A 19,098-nucleotide genomic window follows, 5' to 3' on the forward strand; every position below is an offset into this window, starting at 1 on the left:
GCAGCGCGGAGCGGGGCTGGCTCAGCAGCAGGAAGGAGCAGCATCCCGCGGGCGGCGGGGGAGGCCGATCCCGCAGCAGCAGGCGGGGCGGGGGGGCCGCGGTGACGCTCCCCAGCCGCAGCCCTGCCCTGCCCTGCCCGGGGGGCGCTCGGTTCCCCCAGCGGCGGGGGCCGGGCAGGGGCGGGCCGGGCCGGGCCGGCGGCGGGCGGGGACTCGCTGGCGGCGGCCGGGGCAGCGCAGCGGCGGCCGCGTGATGAGGGAGCGGAGCGGCACCTCCGGCAGCGCTGGCGGCGGCTCGGGCGGCCCCGCCATGGACAGGCGGCCGCAGCGCCAGCCCGACTACATGTCCGTGTGCCTCTTCGCAGAGGAGCCCTACCAGAAGCTGGCCATGGAGACGCTGGAGGAGCTCGACTGGTGCCTGGATCAGCTGGAGACCATCCAAACCTACCGCTCCGTCAGCGAGATGGCATCCAACAAGGTGAGCCCACGTGCGGCACCGGGATGCGGGACGGGGGTGCGGGACTGGGGTGCCGAGAGGAGCGGGGCTCTGAGCCTGATCCCGGCCCGGCCTCGCGTCTGTCCAGGACAGCAGCTCCGAGTTAGTTACGGTGAAGGGACTGCACGTTCCCCCGTGAGACGCGTGCAGGGAGAACGCGCGGCGGGTGGCGTGCGGAGCGATCCGGGATGGATCCGGGATGGAGCGGGGAGAGCGATCCGGGATGGATCTGGGATGGTTCTGGGAGAGCGATCCGGGATGGATCCGAGATGGAACGGGGAGAGTGATCCGGGATAGATCAGGGAGAACCATCCGGGATGGATCCGGGATGGAGCGGGGAGAGCGATCCGGGATGGATCTGGGATGGAGCGGGGAGAGCGATCCGGGATGGAGAGGGGAGAGCGATCCGGGATGGATCCGAGATGGAACGGGGAGAGCGATCCGGGATAGATCGGGGAGAGCCATCCGGGATGGATCAGGGAGAACCATCCGGGATAGATCGGGGAGAACCATCCGGGATGGATCGGGGAGAACGATCCGGGACAGTCTGGGGGGCGCGATCCGCGGTACCGTGGAGAGCCCTATGGCTGCCGCAGGCTCATTTCCGAAAATTAAAGAGGTTTCAATTAGCGCCGGTCCCTTGGAGCCGATATGAGCAGGAACACTCTGCAAACGCCCGCGTTTAGCAAATCACCACGCCAGAAGTCAATTAACTTCATTGCTTAATAATAATAACGGCGAACTGTAAACATTGTGGGTCCGGTGTTTTACGGCTGTTTTGGCTTTCGGTGACGTTTTAATTTGATTTTAATGCGCTGGGCTGGCACCGCTTGGCAGCACATGGTGAGGGTGGGCAGGCAGGGATGGTGACAGGGACTCAGCTCCGGGGCTGCTGCTCCGCCGAGCTTTCCTGGGAGCCAGAGGGGAATTGAGAGGTTCTCCGCACAGAATAACGTGCTGAAGTAAAGCAAGAAAACTCCGTGGTGTTTAAATTCAGGGGAGCAGGGGGAGAGCAGAGTGCCACGAGTGTCCTGACAGGCAGCAGAGGGCAAAGCGCGAGTTCTGAGCAACCTGTGGGAGTTGGTGCTCCAGCCCTCCTGAGCCCAGCCTGCTCCAGCATCTCCCGGAGCCGGGCACGGAGCCGGGCACAGCCCCCGGGCAGCCTGGCAGCTCCCGGCCCGCGCCTGCCCCTTCCAGCGCTCCCAGACAGCGCTTCCAGCCCCGCCGTGCCCGCTGGAATTGTCACACTCACAAATTCCCAACCCAGCGCCCGTCGCATCCACGGCCTTGCCCAGTTTTAAACCCAATTCTGCACCACCCTGATGTCTTTGGTTTGGGTTTTTTTGCTTATTGGAAATGACTGCAACCAGAAACTGAATTTATGGGAAAAAGTTGAGCAAAGAAATCCAGTGTTTCAGCTTCCTCTTCTGGTAGTGATTACCACGATGTGCAAGGGCAAAGGAAGCAGTAAAAGTTTTACAGTCCGAGCTTCCAAGAAAGAAATATAATTTTATTCGTTTGAGTTTGTGTTGAGGGAAGCCTGGATGAAAGTTGAGGAGGGTTCAGGCTGCACCTCCAGTGTGAACACACGGCGCCCTTCAATTTGAGGTTACTTTTTTTTTTTTTTTTTTTTTTTGCTGACTGACAAATCTGGCCTCGCGAAGGTGAAACTAAATTGCTTTTGTAGCACTTTAAAGCTGCGATTACTCGGGGTGCAGATGGCTCGCAGCTGGCTCGAGAAAAACTTCCTGAAACTTTGTTCTTTCATAACCCGTTTCTGAAATGTCTGCGCTTTTTTGGTCAACTTCCAGTTTCACAGTTTTCAGCTGCGAAAGAGAAGCATAAAATGGCCTCACACCTCGCCTGCCTTTGCTGCGGAGCTGTAAACGTTGTCACAAATCACGGCACGGTTCGGGTCGGAAGGTTCGGTTTCAGTGCCTGGCCATTCGGGGGATTTGCGGCTTTTTTGGGGGTTTGGTGGCAGACAAGGTGCGGGCTCTGGGTCGCTCCTGCACCTCCGGGGGTGAGGAGGCTCAGGCGCCCTGCCCCGCTCCGAGCATCCCGTCCCATGCTCCGAGCATCTCCATTTGTCACCGGCCCACAGCAGAGCCGGCAGATGTTTTGAAAACAGGATGCTTGGGCTGCGCATTATTAAAGAAAAAACGGAAAGAGAAACAGTCTAGATAGGAAGAAAGCAAATCGGCTCGGCATGCTCCCAAGCGCAGCAGCAGAATAAACACTGACCTATCTTCCTGACCTCCGCTCTCGCCGGTTCCTGGCCCCGCGCCACCCCAGCCAAACTACGTCATTTGAGCCTGATAGTAGGCATGGCACAGCTGTTGCAAGTGTGACTCGAATTTCCTGTCTCCTTCCTGACAGACGTAGTTTAGAAAACCCAGAGTTGCAACAACAGCGCCGAGAGGGGCAGAGAGAGGGAGGCTCTCGGCATCCGTGCGCGCAGGGGGATTCTCGGGAGCGCTGCGGCAAAAATAAAATAAGAGGAGGCAGCGGAGGGGGCAGAGCCATGCGGGACGGCAGCCGCGCTTTGAGCTGATGGGGTTCGGAAGGCAGCGCTCCAAACATGTGCGTATTGCTCGTTTAGCGGGAGCTACCGCCGGGAGAGAGCGGCTGAGCTGGCCCGGGGAGCGGGGACCCTGCAGTGCCACCCTGCAGTGCCACCCTGCAGTGCCACCCGCCGAAAGCTGGCAGCGAGGGAGGGAGGGAGGGAACGCTGCTCCCTCTGATGCTGGCACCGAGGCACTTCCAGCGCAGGGCAGCCCGGAGCTCTGCACAGCTAACCGTGCACAGCGCTCTTGTCTTGCTAGTTTAGAGGGAAAAAAAAATAACAACCTGCAAAAATACCTGTTTGCAGCTGCCACGAAGGGTTTGTTTTCCTAACACTGGGTTTCCTAACATTCCTAACATATAGGGCCCTGCAGCTTTGCGCTGACACAAAATAACCTGGAAGGAGCTCTGCAGGCACTCAGTGCTGCTTGAGAGACCCAGCCACCCTTATTTACATTATTCCTACACATATACTCAGTTTTTCCTGCATTTATCACCATGTCCAGCTTCCAGCTCAGGCAGCTGCTGTGTCAGAAGGGTTTGTGAGTCAGTGATGATAAAAAGGGGCTATTTTCTGTCCTGGCATTAGGCAGCTGTCCTTAGCCTCACTTTGCTGCAGATGGGACCTGCTCTAGTCCCTAATTTGGATCTGGGGCAGGATGTGCTCAGTGCATCCCATGGATCATCAGAAGGAGCGGGTCTTTTTCCCAGCTGACATGCTGGCCTTGCCAGCTCCAGGTTTTTATGGGGCCATCACCTCATGAAATGGAGGGATGGAGAGTGTGGATTGTTCCTGCAGTGCTGCCTGTCCGTGCAGCCCAAACAGAGATACCTGCATGGACCTGAGCTGCACCTCTGCCTCTCCTTAAATTAGACCTTAATTCAGAGCTTTCTGCAGTCCATGGAGTCCAGAGAACAGAATTCTGCTCTCTGGGGATATTCTAAGTTTAAATAGGCAGAGTGTGAGTGGTGTCCTCTCATGACTTTGCAAACCCCCTTGGCTCTACCCAAACTGTTACTAGGAGGACTCTTCCTTGCAAATCCTTAAACTCTCTTACTGCAGCTCTTAAAGATGTTTCTGTTATTCCCAAGTGCTGGATCACTCCAGCCTTGTCCAGCCAGCGGCCCGGGACAGCAGCACAACTGCTCCGTGTGTTCCTCCCTCGCTTGCGAGCCGCAAGATAAACAACACAACCGATCTGGTTTTGCTGGGATTTCAAAGGGCATTTCGGGCGGAAAAGCGGAGCAAGGCCGCCCCTCGCTTTCGGGAGAGGGTGGCTCAATAAACATCTGGCCACGGACGTGAGCTGCCGGTGCCAGCGGTGGATGTGCCGGGCTGCACAGCGTCCCCAGCCCCGCAGCCCCCGGCCCTGTCCCCTTGCTACGTGATGTTTCCCTTAAGTGGTGCCGGGCTGTTTAGTCTTGCCCTGGCTTTGCGCTGCGACTTCCTTTGTTTAATCGCCGCACAAAGAGAGGTTTGTTCGCTGCGGCAGCCGGCGGAACAAAGACGCTTCCAGGTCTGCTGTTTTCGCACGGCGGGATGAGTCACTGAGCCCCGCGCCGTGCCGGCATTCCCGCGATCCGGAGCGCTCCGAGCCGGGCCGGGCCGGCGGGGCCGCGCCGGGCGCGCTCCCGCTGCGCGCTCCCGCAGCGCCCCGCGCTCCCCGCGCCGCTTTGACGTCGCTCTTTAACCCTTCCGTGGCCGGGCAGCCGCGCTGCAAGCAGGACCCGCGCCGGCGGCATGCTGCAGGAGGTAGGAGCTGTGTCTGGATGATTTTGGGGTGTTCCCCCATCTAGGGGTGGTCTTGTCCCTGTTGGGATGTCCTTGCGCTAAAGGACAGGGCACCGGCGCTGCGGAGCGGGGCTTGAACAGCGGCGCTCGGAGGGGTGAGAGGGAGCTGCCAGGAAAGCTGCTGGAGCAGGAGGGAACAGCGCTGGGTGCTGGCTCTGACCCACGCTGGCATCCCCAGGGATTTGGGGAGCTGGGTCCCAGTCAGCTCCTGCGTGTCGGTGTCATCACCATCGTAAAGGGACTTTGGGGTGGCTGTCTCTGCGTCCTCTGCCGTGCTTCTTGCCCTCTGAAGTAAATCATTCTGGGGGTGTCAGATATGCCCCAAAAGCAGGGTGGAATATCACGGCCGTACATAATTAATTATGGGATATTTCGTCCTTGCCAGCCCTCTGGGGTGTCTGTCCCGATATATTGGTTAAACTGCTTCATATACTTAAAAAATTGAAATATTGGAGGGCTGCAGCATTGGCTGTGGGATGTGTGGGGATTGGGAGACAGTGTCACCATCTGGGATCCCCTCCTGGAGCAAAGGGATTTTGAGTGCTGGATGCTTTCCCATCTTCTGGGATGTTGTGGAAAACCCCATCCAAGGGGGATCCCTTGGCCACGGCTGGTGCAGAGATCAAGGCGTTGGCAGCAGGATTTTGGCTCAAATGCTCCTCCCCAGGAGCCTTTTGGGGAGCTGTCACCCCTGCTCTGAGCCACAACGGTGCCCAGGAGCCTCTGGCGTGTCCTTTACCCAATCCTGGTGTTCCTGGGAAGTGATGAGGTTTTATAAGTTCAGCATTCTCAGACTTTTACGTTATAACACGTCAGGGTGGGGCTTAAATAAATAGTAGCTCAAAGGCAGGTTCAAAATGAATCACGAGCTGAGGGCAGCACTGGAGAGTGACTAAATGTGGGGAGCAGGGTCCCCTGTGGAGTGAAGGATGCTGGTGACATCCCAGAGGAGCAGCATCAAGGAGCTGGGGAGGATTGCAGGGCAGTGCTGATCCTCATCCTGCTTTGGAGGGGTTCTGTGGACAGCCTGACTCCAAACTCCTCATTTTCTCCCCAGTTGTGTTCCACGGGGCTGATCCAAATATTTGCATGAAGTGAAATGAATTGAAAGATGTTGAGTTATCAAAGCAGGACAAGTTGTGGAGATGGTTTGGGATGGAGATTCACCCTCAGAGCCCTGAGAGGGAGAGATTCCCCCGATTAAAGCCTGGCTTAAAGCAAACAAACCAGAAGTGCCTCACCTTGCTGCTGGTTTAGCACAGCTGGGCCAACGGCAGCAAAAGGATTCTGAGGAGCATTTGCCTATCTCTGTGTGAGAAGGAGTTTTCATTTAATTTTATCTCCATTAATTAGTGCCTTCTGTATGGGTCTGATGCTTGCATTAGGCTCATTTTCATTTTGGCAGGACCAGCTGCCACATTTGTGGGGGATGCTGAGCTACACCAACTTATTCCCTGGATTTTCAGTGCCCTCTTCCCAGGACTCCCTCTTTATCCCGTGTTTTCTGAAGAAAACAAACTTCTGTTGATTCAGAGGTGCCAGAATTTATTTTTTTTTCCAACACAGGCAACTTGGAAAAGTCTTCTCAGGGCACAAAGTTATTTGAATTTTCCAAAGCCTGTTCTCCTACTCAGGTAAAACCCCAGCTGGATTTGCCTAAATGATGACTGCAGAGCTTGATTCAGATTTAAATTAAATTTAAATTGCTGCTTCATACGATTAGCAAAACCCCATGTTGAATTGCATCGCTGTCCTGTTCAATGACAAACGCTCTGCTAGTTGTTATTTTGGGGGTGTTTTCTGTGACTGAGGGTGCAATCCAGGCTATCCCAGCCGGATTCCCTGGAGCAGGGCAGGCTCTGTGGGCCAGGGAGGCTCTTGGCTCTGTGGCCCTCCTGACGCAGCGCTCGGCTTCCTCTGGCACCCAGGCCCCGTGTGGTTTGCAGGGGTGTGACTGACACAAGATGTGGGGCTGAGATCTGCAGCTCCTGCAGCGCTCTCGGGGCCACAGATGCTTTCTTGAGTCACCTTGGTGGCAGCACACGAGCTGCTGGAGGTCTGGGCTTGCTGCTGCTGCTTCTCAGCCGCTCCCCTTCCTCCCCGGTCTCCTCTTGCTCCCCACACATCCAACGTTCTTCCAGCTGGTGAAGCTCTAAAAGTGACCCTGCAGAGCCAGTGCTCGGCCTGTTTCTGCTTTTGTTTATTGTGGGATCTCAGCAGCTCAGGACTGAGGTGCCGAGCCACCGAGACCACCCTTGGGGGGCTCGGGAGTCCTGGAATGTTCCAGAAGTGTCTGGTGGCTGGACTTTGATCCTACACAGGAGACGACACCTGTATGAGGATAGGAGGGTTTCACCGGGGTGAATGGTGAAGGGATTGGTTAATTAGAGGGTGAGACACAGGGTTTAGGATTTCTGTACAGGGGGGTTTAGAGAAGTAAGATGGAGGAATTGGGGCGTGTCCTGTCCTTCTTCTTCTTCTTCTTCTCCTCCATCTTCTTTGGTGATGGTGGCACTTTGGGATTGGTCATTACTGAAAGTGCACCGGACAATAAAAATAAATGGTATTGGGGAAAAATGATAAATATTGTACACGTAACCATGGGTATAAAGATAGGTGGCTGTCCGGAGGGCAGCACAGTGTGCTCATGGCTGGCTGCTGAGCAGAGCTCTGTCGGGCCGAAAGAAAATCTTTTAGATAAACAATTAATAAACATAAAAACCGAAAGAAGAACTGAAGCCTCTTCTCGTCCTTTGATACGCGGGCTGCCCCAAGGCCACCCCGGGCCTTTCCAGGCCCTTCAAACAGCCGAAAACCGGACAGTTTATCACCTCTCCCCAGAGGGAAGAGTAAAAGCAGTGCTGGGATGAGGAATTGGTGTGGCACTGACCATGCAGCTCTGGGAAAGGTGGGACAGGTCTGGGGAGTCATCCCTGGCCTGGGATGTGCCTTTTGTGTGCTCCTTCCTCCCAGCAGAGCCATTTGTGCTGTAAAATGCACCTTTCAGTGGGGGACAGAGAGGAAATCCATACAAAACCCAACCAGATGAGCTCCACACTCCAGATGTAGCTGCCAAATGAATTGGGTAGGAGAGATCTGTTCTGGATATTGGGAAAACATTTTGGATGGAGCAGAAACCCTCCTGAGCTTCCTCCAAAGGATCCCAGAGCTTCAGACTGGGCCAGACCTCCCTGCTGGGGTTCTTCCACCCAAGGAGAGCAGCAATCTGTCCTTTGTGCCATCACCCAGCGAGAAATCACTGCCCAAGGCCAGGCTGGGCAGGGCCTGGAGCAGTGGAAGGGCTGGAAGGAGATGAGATGGTTTCCCAGGTCCCTTCCAACCCAGACCAGGGTGGGCTTCTCTGGAATCTTCAACTCTGCCAGTCCTGCTATTTCACATCAATCCCAAGGGAATCTCAGCCCAAGGATTTGGGCAGGGGTGTTGGAGACAGGGATCCACAGGCAGTGGTGCTGGAATATTGAGGCTGGGTTCCAGGGCAGTGGTGTTAGATGATCCATGGATTGGGATCCATGGATTGGGATCCAGGGCAGTGGTGTTGGAATATTGAGACTGGGATCCATGGATTGGGATCCAGGGCAGTGGTGTTGGAATATTGAGACTGGGATCCATGGATTGGGATCCAGGGCAGTGGTGTTGGAATATTGGGACTGGGATCCATGGACTGGGATCCAGGGCAGCGGTGTTGAATATTAGGACTGGGATCCATGGATTGGGATCCAGGGCAGTGGTGTTGGAATATTGAGACTGGGATCCATGGATTGGATCCAGGGCAGTGGTGTTGGACTCTCCAGGACTGGGATCCTTGTTTGGGATCCAGGGCAGTGGTGTTGGAATATTGAGACTGGGATCCATGGATGGGATCCAGGGCAGTGGTGTTGGATACTGCAGGATTGGGATCCAGGGCAGTGGTGTTGGACTCTCCAGGATTGGGATCCAGGGCAGTGGTGTTGAATATTGAGACTGGGATCCATGGATGGGATCCAGGGCAGTGGTGTTGGAATATTGGGACTGGGATCCATGGACGGGATCCAGGGCAGTGGTGTTGGATTCTCCAGGACTGGGATCCAGGGCAGTGGTGTTGGAATATTGGGACTGGGATCCCTGGACGGGATCCAGGGGCTCCGGGAGCAGCAGGAGCAGCAGATCCGGCCCCGCAGGGCACTCGGGGATCTCTCCCGGTGCCAGCCCCATCCCACACATGACACACGGGTTTTCAGGGAAGCTCGGCGCTGCTTTCTCCATGACCCGAGCCCTTCCCCGCGGCGGCCGAGGGGATTTTCCTGCCTCAGCGCTGAGTAACACCCGGAGCTCTCGGGAATGGAGCAATCCGGGCTGGCGGCAGCGCAGCCAGAGCAGCGCAAACCCCGGCGCTCTCCTCGGGCAGGCTCCTGCTGGGAGCTTTTCCTTTCCGGCATTCGCAGCAATTTGCATATTTCGAGTCTCATTTGGCTGGAAACGAGCTGGAAATGCCCCAGTGCTGCAAACGCTCGGCTCCAGCTCCCAATTCATCACTTTTTTAAAGCCCCGTGTTGCGTAAATCCCGTCCCACCCAAGGGAGGTTCTGCCGCTCTCAGAAATGCTAAACTTCACGGGGGGAAAATCTGAATATTGTTCTGTCTACATCAGATAGATGTTCTCGCTTTCATGAGCAGCCACATGCTGATTTATGGCAACCTGCTATTTATTTATCAACATTTACATTGTGGATTTCTAAATTATTCTAATAACATCAGGCCAACAAGTTGGTCATGATGTTGCTCCTTTAAAGTCTTCCTTTGAACATCTCTATAAATCAAGGCTGCTTTGATGTGAAATTGGAGATTTCATAAGCCTGTGTTTACTTTTGGGTTTCCAAAATCAGCTGAAGGGAAAACAAAAAAAACCCAAAAAACAAATAGTACTTTGTATCTCATTAAAAAGAGTTTCTAGCGCATTAAACGCGATATTGTTTTAGGAAATAACAACTAGAAAGAGCTGCAAAAGAAATTTGATTTTTTTAATGACTGATAGTTGACTGCAACCATTCCACTTTTCTCCAGGCACTGAAATATGGCTGAAAACTTTCTTTTTGTGTTGTTTAGTGTGAAACAACCTCGTGTTTTTTGGTTTTGTTTTTTTTTTTTTTCTTGTTTAAGCATTAAATGCACCTCCCATCATTCTCCATGGAGTACCTAGCAAGGAAAATCGATGGGAATTATGAAGTAACAAGGACAGCTGCAAATCTGTTTGCCACGGTCCTTTCTGTAAGTGATGTAACAGCAGGAAAACACAGATAAGCGGGGTTATGCTGCTCCAAGACAGGAATTTTAACTCTTGGCTTCCAAACTTTCGAAGAAATGCTCCTCAATTCCGAAATCCAGCAGTTTGGTTTGGAGGAATGAGATGTCAGGAAGAAAGGGTTGGGCAAACAACAAATATCCCTTCCATGGGGTGGCATTAATGGCATTTTTTTTTAACCTGGAGCGGAGTGTCGCGTCCATCCCGGTCCCAGACAAAAGCCTTCCCCCCTCCCGATGGCTCGGGTGAGTAATTTCCCTCCTGTGTGTAAATCATTTCCGACGGGGCTCGGCCAGGTGAGGGGCGCGAATCCCGGGGAAAGAGCCGCTCCACGCAGCCCCACCGAGGTCTGATTGCGGCTCCGGGGCTGCGCTAATTACCCGCTAATTAATGGGGAGGATTCCTCAGCGAAAGTCACGCTGTGCCCACGAACCCTTTTGTGCTGGGATGTGCTGGGGACGGGAGCCCTGCGTCACACGGGCGGGTCGGGAACGGAGTTTGTAAACACTGGAGATGCGCAGCGAGATTCCTGCATCAAAGTGCGGGGCAGGATCCCTCTCTGCAGAGCTCTCCTGCATCCCCGCCGCTCTTTTATCTGCGCACCGCCCTCAGCTCCTGCCACGGCCGCTTTGCATAAGGACTCCTGGCCTCGGGGAGCCCCAGCTGGGCTAAAGCGACTTCAAAGGGTTTCCATCAGCAGCAGCACATCCCCGCTCCTGGCTTTATTCTCCTCCCTGTGCTGCGCCAGCAGCGCCTCTCCAAACTGCAGAGGGAACGGGAGCAGGAATTGCAGCAGGATCCATCCCTGCAGTCGCTGTGGGGCTGGCAGGGCTCTGGGTGCTTCTTCAACACAACAATGTGTGCCGGGAGAGGAACAGAGTTGTTCTTTCCATAAAGAGCCACAAAAGTGGGAATTTCCACACTAAATCATCAGGGGGGTTTTTCTAAACCCCACTGGGGTCATGTCATGGAATCCCAGACTGGTTTGGGTTGGGAGGGATCTCAAATCCCATCTCATCCCACTGTCCCAGGCTGCTCCAGCCCCAGTGTCCAGCCCGGCCTTGGGCACTGCCAGGGATCCAGGGGCAGCCACAGCTGCTCTGGGAATCCCATGCCAGCCAGGAATTCCTTCCCAATATCCATCTAAATCTACCCTCTTTCAGCTTCCAGCCATTCCCTGTGTGCTGTCCCTCCATCCCTGTCCCCAGTCCCTCTCCAGCTCTCCTGGAGCCCCTTCAGGATCATGGCAGGGTCACCCTGAACCCCCCAATATGGTTGGGCCCCTAAATCTGTCAAATTCGATCATAAATTAGGCCAAACTTTCCTTCTCTGCATAAAAACGAAGCACATCTGGTTAGGAAGGGGTGACAGGGAAGCTGCCAAGCGGCTCCGTGCCCTTGGTGCCAACGTCACCACCCTGCCAGGACCCCTCTCCCAGGATTTCTGTGTGTGGAACCAGAGCTCAGCAGAGGAACACGGGTGGGGAGGAGCCCTGAGCAGGGAGGGTTTGCTGTGGGCAGCAGGAGGGAGCTGGGAGTCAACTTTGCCACTGGAAATCAGAGGAATTCCCACCCGCACCCACGGCTGGGAGGGAGCTGGGATTCCCTGGAGCAGGGGATGCATGGAACGGGGTCACTGCTGGTAATCCAAGAATGGTTCAGTTCTGGGAAGCTTAATTTGGTGCAGAGGAGGTCTGCAGTTGCTTCAGAGCAGGCAAACCAGGAAAGCTCCAAGTGATGCCGGGGCTCTGGATGCTTCCAGACCAGCTGGGAATGTTGGTGTGCCCTTGGATATGGAAAATGGCACCTGGGCTTGGTCTTATTGGTGTTATCTGCACTCCTCCCATCAGTTAGAGGTGTTAATTGTATGGTCCTGTGGCCGGAGTTTGGGGTGGAGGGAAGGGAGCGCTGAGCATTTCCTGATTTTCTCCCATTTAAGGGAAACCCCCCGGATTTGGGGTGAGCATCCCCTCCTCATCCCCACACTCCTAATTCCCATCTCTCGGTGAGTTTATCAGTGCTATTTTTCCTTTGGAAAAGGCGCGGGGATGATTATTAATTAGGAAAATTAATGAAAACATCAGCGCGGCCCCGTGCCGCAATGGGCACTACCGTAATTACCGCGGTACCGTAATTGCGGGCGGCGCTCTCCAAAGCCCCGATCCCCGGTTTGCTCCGGTTGGAATTTCTCCTCTCTCCCTGCAATCTGTCCGTTTTCCCCGTCGCTGCCGCAGGGATTTAAGGTCGGGATTGCTTCAGGGGGGTCGCACATGACATAAAGCATTGATCCCTGCCTGCTGCTCCCTGCAGAGCCATTCCCGGCAAGCAGCGCCGCTCCTGGCAGCGAGGGAAAAATCCCAAAAATTTTCGGAGCACCGGGTGCCTCGGTGGGTTTGGAAGGGGGGTGTGGGATAAAGTAAATCCTGCTTGGGGTGATAAATCCCGGTAAAGTTTGGAAATCCTGCGGGAATTCCATCACACGGTGGTGTTGGCCCTCGCAGTGCTGCGGTTCTGCTGCCCGTGTTTATAAAAGCTGCTGATTACAGGGCTGGGGAAGTGAGGGAGATTAAAGCTGTGAGGGGCAGATTGCTGCTTCCAGATGGGGTACGAGAATGCCGAGGGTTGCAGATGCCTCGGGTGACCTTGTGGCGGCCGCTCAGTTGCTGTGCGCCTCTGTGGGAAGGCAGCGGCCGCCCTTTGTGCTCGCTGAGGCCACTCGTGAGGTAAAGACATTTTTATCAGCTGTTTGTCCAGCAGCGCTGGGGCTCACGGCCTGAAAGGGGCCATTGTGAGCAAAGCCCGGCCATGAGAAGTGGTTTGTGTGGTCACCCTCTGCTGACGGCGCTTTCCCGGGGCCGGTGCAGGCTGGGCTGCAGGGAAATGGTGCAGCACATGCGGGGCTGTCAGGCTGAGGAGGGAGGGAGGGCTCACGTGTGCCCGTGCTGCTGCTGCTGCTGCTGCTGCTGCTGCCCTGCACGGGCGTCTCCGGGAGCTGAGATGGGGTCAGGGCTCCCTCCCGCCCAGCTCCCACCCCTGCTGCCCCTCCTGCTCCTTCCCCGAGCCTTTTCAGGGCAGCTTCAAAGGGGTTTTGTCCCTCGTGCTTGGCAGGAGGTGGAGTGGGGACCCTGTGGGACAAAATCCACGGCACAGTGCTGAGGGATGTGTTCCTGGGCAGCCAGAACCCTTCACATCCCGATCCTTCCTGTATTCATGGGATGCCAACCTCCACATCCCGATCCTTCCTGTATCCCATGGGATGCCAACCTCCACATCCCAATCCTTCCTGTAACCCATGGGATGCCAACCTCCACATCCCAATCCTTCCTGTATCCCATGGGATGCCAACCTCCACATCCCAATCCTTCCTGTATCCCATGGGATGCCAACTTCCAAATCCCAATCCTTCCTGTATCCCATGGGATGCCAACCTTCACATCCCAATCCTTCCTGTATCCCATGGGATGCCAACTTCCACATCCCAATCCTTCCTGTATCCCATGGGATGCCAACCTCCACATCCCAGTCCTTCCTGTATCCCATGGGATGCCAACCTTCACATCCCAATCCTTCCTGTATCCCATGGGATGCCAACTTCCACATCCCAATCCTTCCTGTATCCCATGGGATGCCAACTTCCACATCCCAATCCTTCCTGTATCCCATGGGATGCCAACCTCCACATCCCAGTCCTTCCTGTATCCCATGGGATGCCAACCTCCACATCCCAATCCTTCCTGTAACCCATGGGATGCCAACCTCCACATCCCAATCCTTCCTGTATCCCATGGGATGCCAACTTCCAAATCCATGTCCTTCCTGTAACCCATGGGATGCCAACTTCCAAATCCCAATCCTTCCTGTATCCCATGGGATGCCAACCTCCACATCCCAATCCTTCCTGTATCCCATGGGATGCCAACCTCCACATCCCAATCCTTCCTGTATCCCATGGGATGCCAACCTCCACATCCCATTTCTGTCCATATCCCATGGGATGCCAACCTTCACATCCCAATTCTTCCTGTATCCCATGGGATGCCAACCTTCACATCCCATTTCTGTCCATATCCCATGGGATGCCAACCTCCACATCCCAATCCTTCCTGTAACCCATGGGATGCCAACCTTCACATCCCAATCCTTCCTGTATTCATGGGATGCCAACCTCCACATCCCAATCCTTCCTGTATCCCGTGGGGCAGGATTTAAGCTGCTTGTCTTACCTGGAATGTGAGGTCTCACAGTGTGATGGTGAGAGTAGGATTGGATGGGATTTTGGGAAGGAATTCCTGGCTGTGAGGGTGGGCAGGCCCTGGCACAGGCGCCCAGAGCAGCTGTGGCTGCCCCTGGATCCCTGGCAGTGCCAAGGCCAGGCTGGACAGGGCTGGAGCAGCCTGGGGCAGTGGGAAGTGCCCCTGGCATGGCAGGGGTGGCACTGGGTGGCATTTAAGGCTCTTTCCAACCCAAGCCATTCCAGGATTCCACGTTTCTGTGGCCCTGGCAGGTTGCTGTGGGAGGGCACAGCAGGGACAGAGGTGGCATTGTCCCAGCAGGTCACACCCCACCTTTGGGCTGCACAGGTGAAAGGGAGGTGCCATCAGCTTCCCAGCTCTGCCAGTCCTGAATTTCAGGAGAGGAGCAGATGGGTCCCATCTCCCTGTGCTCCACACGGCCAAAGGTTGAGCTGGAATCCCATCTGGAGGTTCTGGAGCCGTGCCTTGCCCAGGCTGGGCTGTCAGAGGGAGCAGGACCAGGATTTCGGGCTGTGCCCACGCCTCACGTGTCCCTCAGCACGCGGGGCAGCCTCGTGCCACCACCCCAGCAGGGGCTGGGAAGGCAGCTGGAGACAGGAGAGGCTTTCACAGCAAAGCTGGCCCTTTTATTTTGGGAATCCTGGCCGCTGGCATGTGCTGCATTCCCAGCACAATCGCCAAGGACGTCCTGAGCAGCGGGAGAGCTGCACAGCCCACTGATCCCGTGCTGGGAGCACGGCACAAGGGGATTTTCTTTGGGTTCCGTGTCAAGGACAGCTCCGGCTTCCTCCTGCAGGGATTGCTTGTGTGTTTGAAACAAAAACTGCAGAACTGATTAAATATTGAAATCTGGATTGTGAATCATAGAACGGCTGGGGTTGGGAAGGACCTTAAAGCTCATCTCGTTCCTCCCCCTGCCTTGGGCAGGAACATGACAGATGCGTTCTTTTAAGAATGAATGTATGAATTTATGAATTACAGTTACAGATTTAAGGTGGTTATTTTTTATACCCTTATCTGAAGGGTATTTCAGTCTGTAAAGGGACATTTTGCTGCGTTGCTGCATTTTACCCTTTACCACAGAGGAGGAAAAACCCGATCACACCAAAAATGTGGAAAACGCTTTTAAAAATCCAGCTGGGAATGCTTTGAAATTCCCTGTAGGGAATAGGATTAAACCAAAGCAGGAATGGAGAGGAGACTGCTGCTTGCTTTTTCCCTTTATTTAAATATTCCCGGAGCTTCCTCCATTTTAATTTTCCCATAAAACATGGCTGTGTTAGCGGGGCTGGCTAAACCAGCATCCCCTCCTGCCGAGCGAGTCTGCGACGGAGCCTCCGGGGCTGAGCGAGCAGCAGCATCCTGGATGAGCGGCAGCATCCCGGATTGCCAGAGCATCCCGGATTGCCCAGCAGCATCCCGGATTGCCAGAGCATCCCGGATTCCCAGCGCATCCCGCATTCCCAGCCCCATCCCGGATTGCCAGAGCATCCCGGATGAGCAGCAGCATCCCGGATTGCCAGAGCATCCCGCATTCCCAGCCCCATCCCGGATTGCCAGAGCATCCCGGATTGCCAGAGCATCCCGGATTGCCCAGCCCCATCCCGGATTGCCAGCGCATCCCGCATTCCCAGCCCCATCCCGGCACGCGGCCGGCTCCGTGCGCATCCTTCCATCCCTCCATCCATCCCCGCTCCTTTGTGCATTCCCCATCCATCCCTCCATCCATCCCCGCTCCTTTGTGCATTCCCCATCCATCCCTCCATCCCTCCCCGCTCCTTTGTGCATTCCCCATCCATCCATCCCCGCTCCTTTGTGCATTCCCCATCCATCCCTCCATCCCTCCCCGCTCCTTTGTGCATTCCCCATCCATCCCTCCATCCATCCCCGCTCCTTTGTGCATTCCCCATCCCTCCATCCATCCCTCCCCGCTCCTTTGTGCACTCCCGCTCGCAGCCCTCGCACCCACCCACGGGCAGCCCGGAGGATGCGCCGCCGCCAGGCTCGGTTCAGGCTGGGATTAGCGGCTGCCGCTGCCTGCGGGAGCTGCGCCTCGGATGAACGCTGAATTTTTGGGGTTGGGAAAGGCTCCTGTGCCGTCGGAGCGGCGATTTCTCCCGGAGGATTTGTGCTGGCTCGCCAGGAGCTCTCCAAAATGCCTGAAGCCAATTATTTGTTATCTGTGTCTTGGGGTTACATTAAGGTGGGTTTAATTCTTGAAGGATTGCTAATTACCGAATTATTAACGGCTGCTTTTTTTTTTTGTGCTGTATTGCTCTGAGAAAGCCTCTGTGAGGAAAATATGCTTTTAAAATGCTGATTTCTGTGTGTTTTGTAGTGTGCATGCAGAGTCCATGGATGTCATTTTTTTTGGGAATTCGGTGTTGCAGGTTAAAATGATGCAGCAGTGAAAATGCTGGATTATAAAACCAGCAGGATCCAGCATGAATATCTGAGGGAATCATGCCTGAATCCCTCATTTTGCTGTATGATCTCCAGATTTAGGGCATATTTCTCCTCTGGATATGCAGCCTTTTAATACAAAATGGAGCAAATTTAGAAAATGCAGAACAAAAGAAGGTTTAGGGATGGGGAATCTCAACCTGAGATAAAAATCTGAGCTTTCAGAGAGATTTATCTGAGGCGTTCTCTCCTCGTTTGTGACAGTAGCAACTAATGAGCATCTTTAGAGGAAAATTAATTCCGTGGGCTGAAAAGAAATACCCAGTCCCGGTGGTGCCGAGCAGGGTGGAAATGAAACCATCTGTCGCCGGCTCCATCCCAAATATCCCGGAATTGTGTGTGCCGGGGGAGTCTCCCGCGCTGCTGCCGCGGATTTGGGAGCGGATTCCATAAAAATGCCATTTTCTGTGCTCTGCCCCTCGCAGTTCAAGAGGATGCTGAACCGGGAGCTCACCCACCTGTCCGAGATGAGCCGCTCCGGCAACCAAGTGTCCGAGTACATTTCCAACACCTTCCTGGGTAAGGAATGCGGCCCCACGGTGTGCGGGGCTGGGCAGGGGCAGCCCCATTGCCCCCATTCGCAGCCTCCCTCTGTGGGTTCCACTTTCATGGGGCTGTGGGATGGGGGGAATGGTGTTTGGATAGGAGGAATTCCTCCCCGAGCCTCGGGAGGGTTTGGGAGGCTGCTGTTGGTGGTGCCTTATGCAATGCTGGGGTTTTGTGGTGACCTTATGGAAAGGACAATGTCACCCAGGGCCAGCTGCAGCCACTGCCTCCTTCAGCTGCACCTTCCCCTCGGAGATGGGGCTCTGACTAAATCATCCCCGAAGTTTATCCATTGCTTTGTGTAAATGTGCTCATGTTGCACCAGAAGTCAGAAAAAAAAGAGGGAATATTTTGCGTTTCATTCATTCATGTATGAGCTCACAGCTCCACATACATGAATGACTCCTCTGTGTCAGCGTTTGTTAGGACAAATGGGATTTTCTCAGGAAGCAGCTTCAGGGTTTGTGACCTTTTGCTTCTAAAATGAGGAGCCTCATATTTATGGACATCCCTGAATCCAGGAGCTCCAGAGGCCGAGTGCTGTGGGTGCTGGGGACTCTGCCCCGAGGCTGGAATGGCCGGAATCCGTTCTCTGTGTGACACACAATTATTCCCATTAAGGGTTTTAAAGTGATTCCAATACCCAGCTGCAGCTGGAACTGCTGCCTGCATTTAGGACACAGCATTAATAATCCATGGAAGTTTGGAGCTGCTTTGTGGGGATGCATGGATGTTATTGCTCAGCTGAACCCAGAGCCTGAATTCAAGCAGGGAATGGGGCTGGGTTGGGATGCACAAAGGGGCCAATCCAGGGATTTGGCTGGTGGTCAGCTCTGCCCAGCAGCCACGTGAGTGTGCAGCAGGAATTGCCAATGTGGCAACCAAAATAAACCCCACAAACGCTCAGGGTAATGGAGCCTGAATCCCAGCAGGGGCTGATGAGCCGGAGCTGCTGCTGGGATTGTTTTATTCACGGAATTCCAGACTGGTTTGGGGTGGGAAGGACCAAGGGCCTGGCACTGCTGAGGGGGGCAGGTTCTCCAGATTGGGCCAGATTGCAGCCTGATTGCTCATCTTCAAAAAAAAAAAAAATGAGAGAAGCTTTTACAAGGATTGTCAGTTGTTTCAGGAAATCATGCCAGTATGGGTTTTATGAATTAGTTTTTTCCTTCCTAAAATTTAAGTTAAATTAAGTGAACACCCAAAATAACAGGAGTCTGCAAGTAAGGAGGTTGAACAAACAAACAAAAAGAAATGTGTGGGTAGGACACTCAATTATCTCCAAAGGTGGGGATAGTTCAGAGATATTAAACCCAGATCATGTGAGTGTATTCAGCCTTTTGATTTTATCAGGGCAAGGAGGGACAGGACACAGGGAATGGCTTCCCACTGCCAGAGGGCAGGGATGGATGGGATGTTGGGCAGGAATTCCTCCCTGTGGAGGGGATGAGGGCCTGGCACAGGGTGCCCAACACCCCTGGCAGTGCCCAAGGCCAGGCTGGAGCACCTGGGACAGTGGAAGTGTCCTTGCCCTGGCAGGGGGTGGAACCAGAGGATCCTTCAGCTCCCTCCCATCCCAACTCATGCTGTAATTCCGTGATGAAATGGGCTGGGAAGGCTCCCAGAAGGAGCAGAGGGTCCAGCCCTGCATTCCCAGCAAGGACAGAGAGGAGCAGCAGAGGCTCC

General features: G+C 54.7%; 1 protein-coding gene across 5 annotated transcripts in view; it reads left to right on the forward strand.

Annotated features, from left to right (window-relative positions):
- PDE4B (phosphodiesterase 4B) overlaps nucleotides 1-19,098 on the forward strand; it is a 201,993-nt gene that overhangs the window by 172,773 nt on the left and 10,122 nt on the right. For 4 of the 5 annotated variants that reach the window (XM_064720517.1, XM_064720518.1, XM_064720519.1 and 1 more), the window contains 2 exons: nucleotides 366-478; nucleotides 17,292-17,385. In XM_064720517.1, the coding sequence (XP_064576587.1) occupies nucleotides 366-478; nucleotides 17,292-17,385 (207 nt within the window). Of the gene's footprint in view, nucleotides 1-365; nucleotides 479-15,839; nucleotides 16,607-17,291; nucleotides 17,386-19,098 lie in introns of those variants that run through there. The other variant, XM_064720522.1, reaches the window with a different exon arrangement.

The sequence above is a fragment of the Zonotrichia leucophrys genome, chromosome 8 (genome assembly GCF_028769735.1).
Source record: "Zonotrichia leucophrys gambelii isolate GWCS_2022_RI chromosome 8, RI_Zleu_2.0, whole genome shotgun sequence".
Taxonomy (NCBI): domain Eukaryota; kingdom Metazoa; phylum Chordata; class Aves; order Passeriformes; family Passerellidae; genus Zonotrichia; species Zonotrichia leucophrys.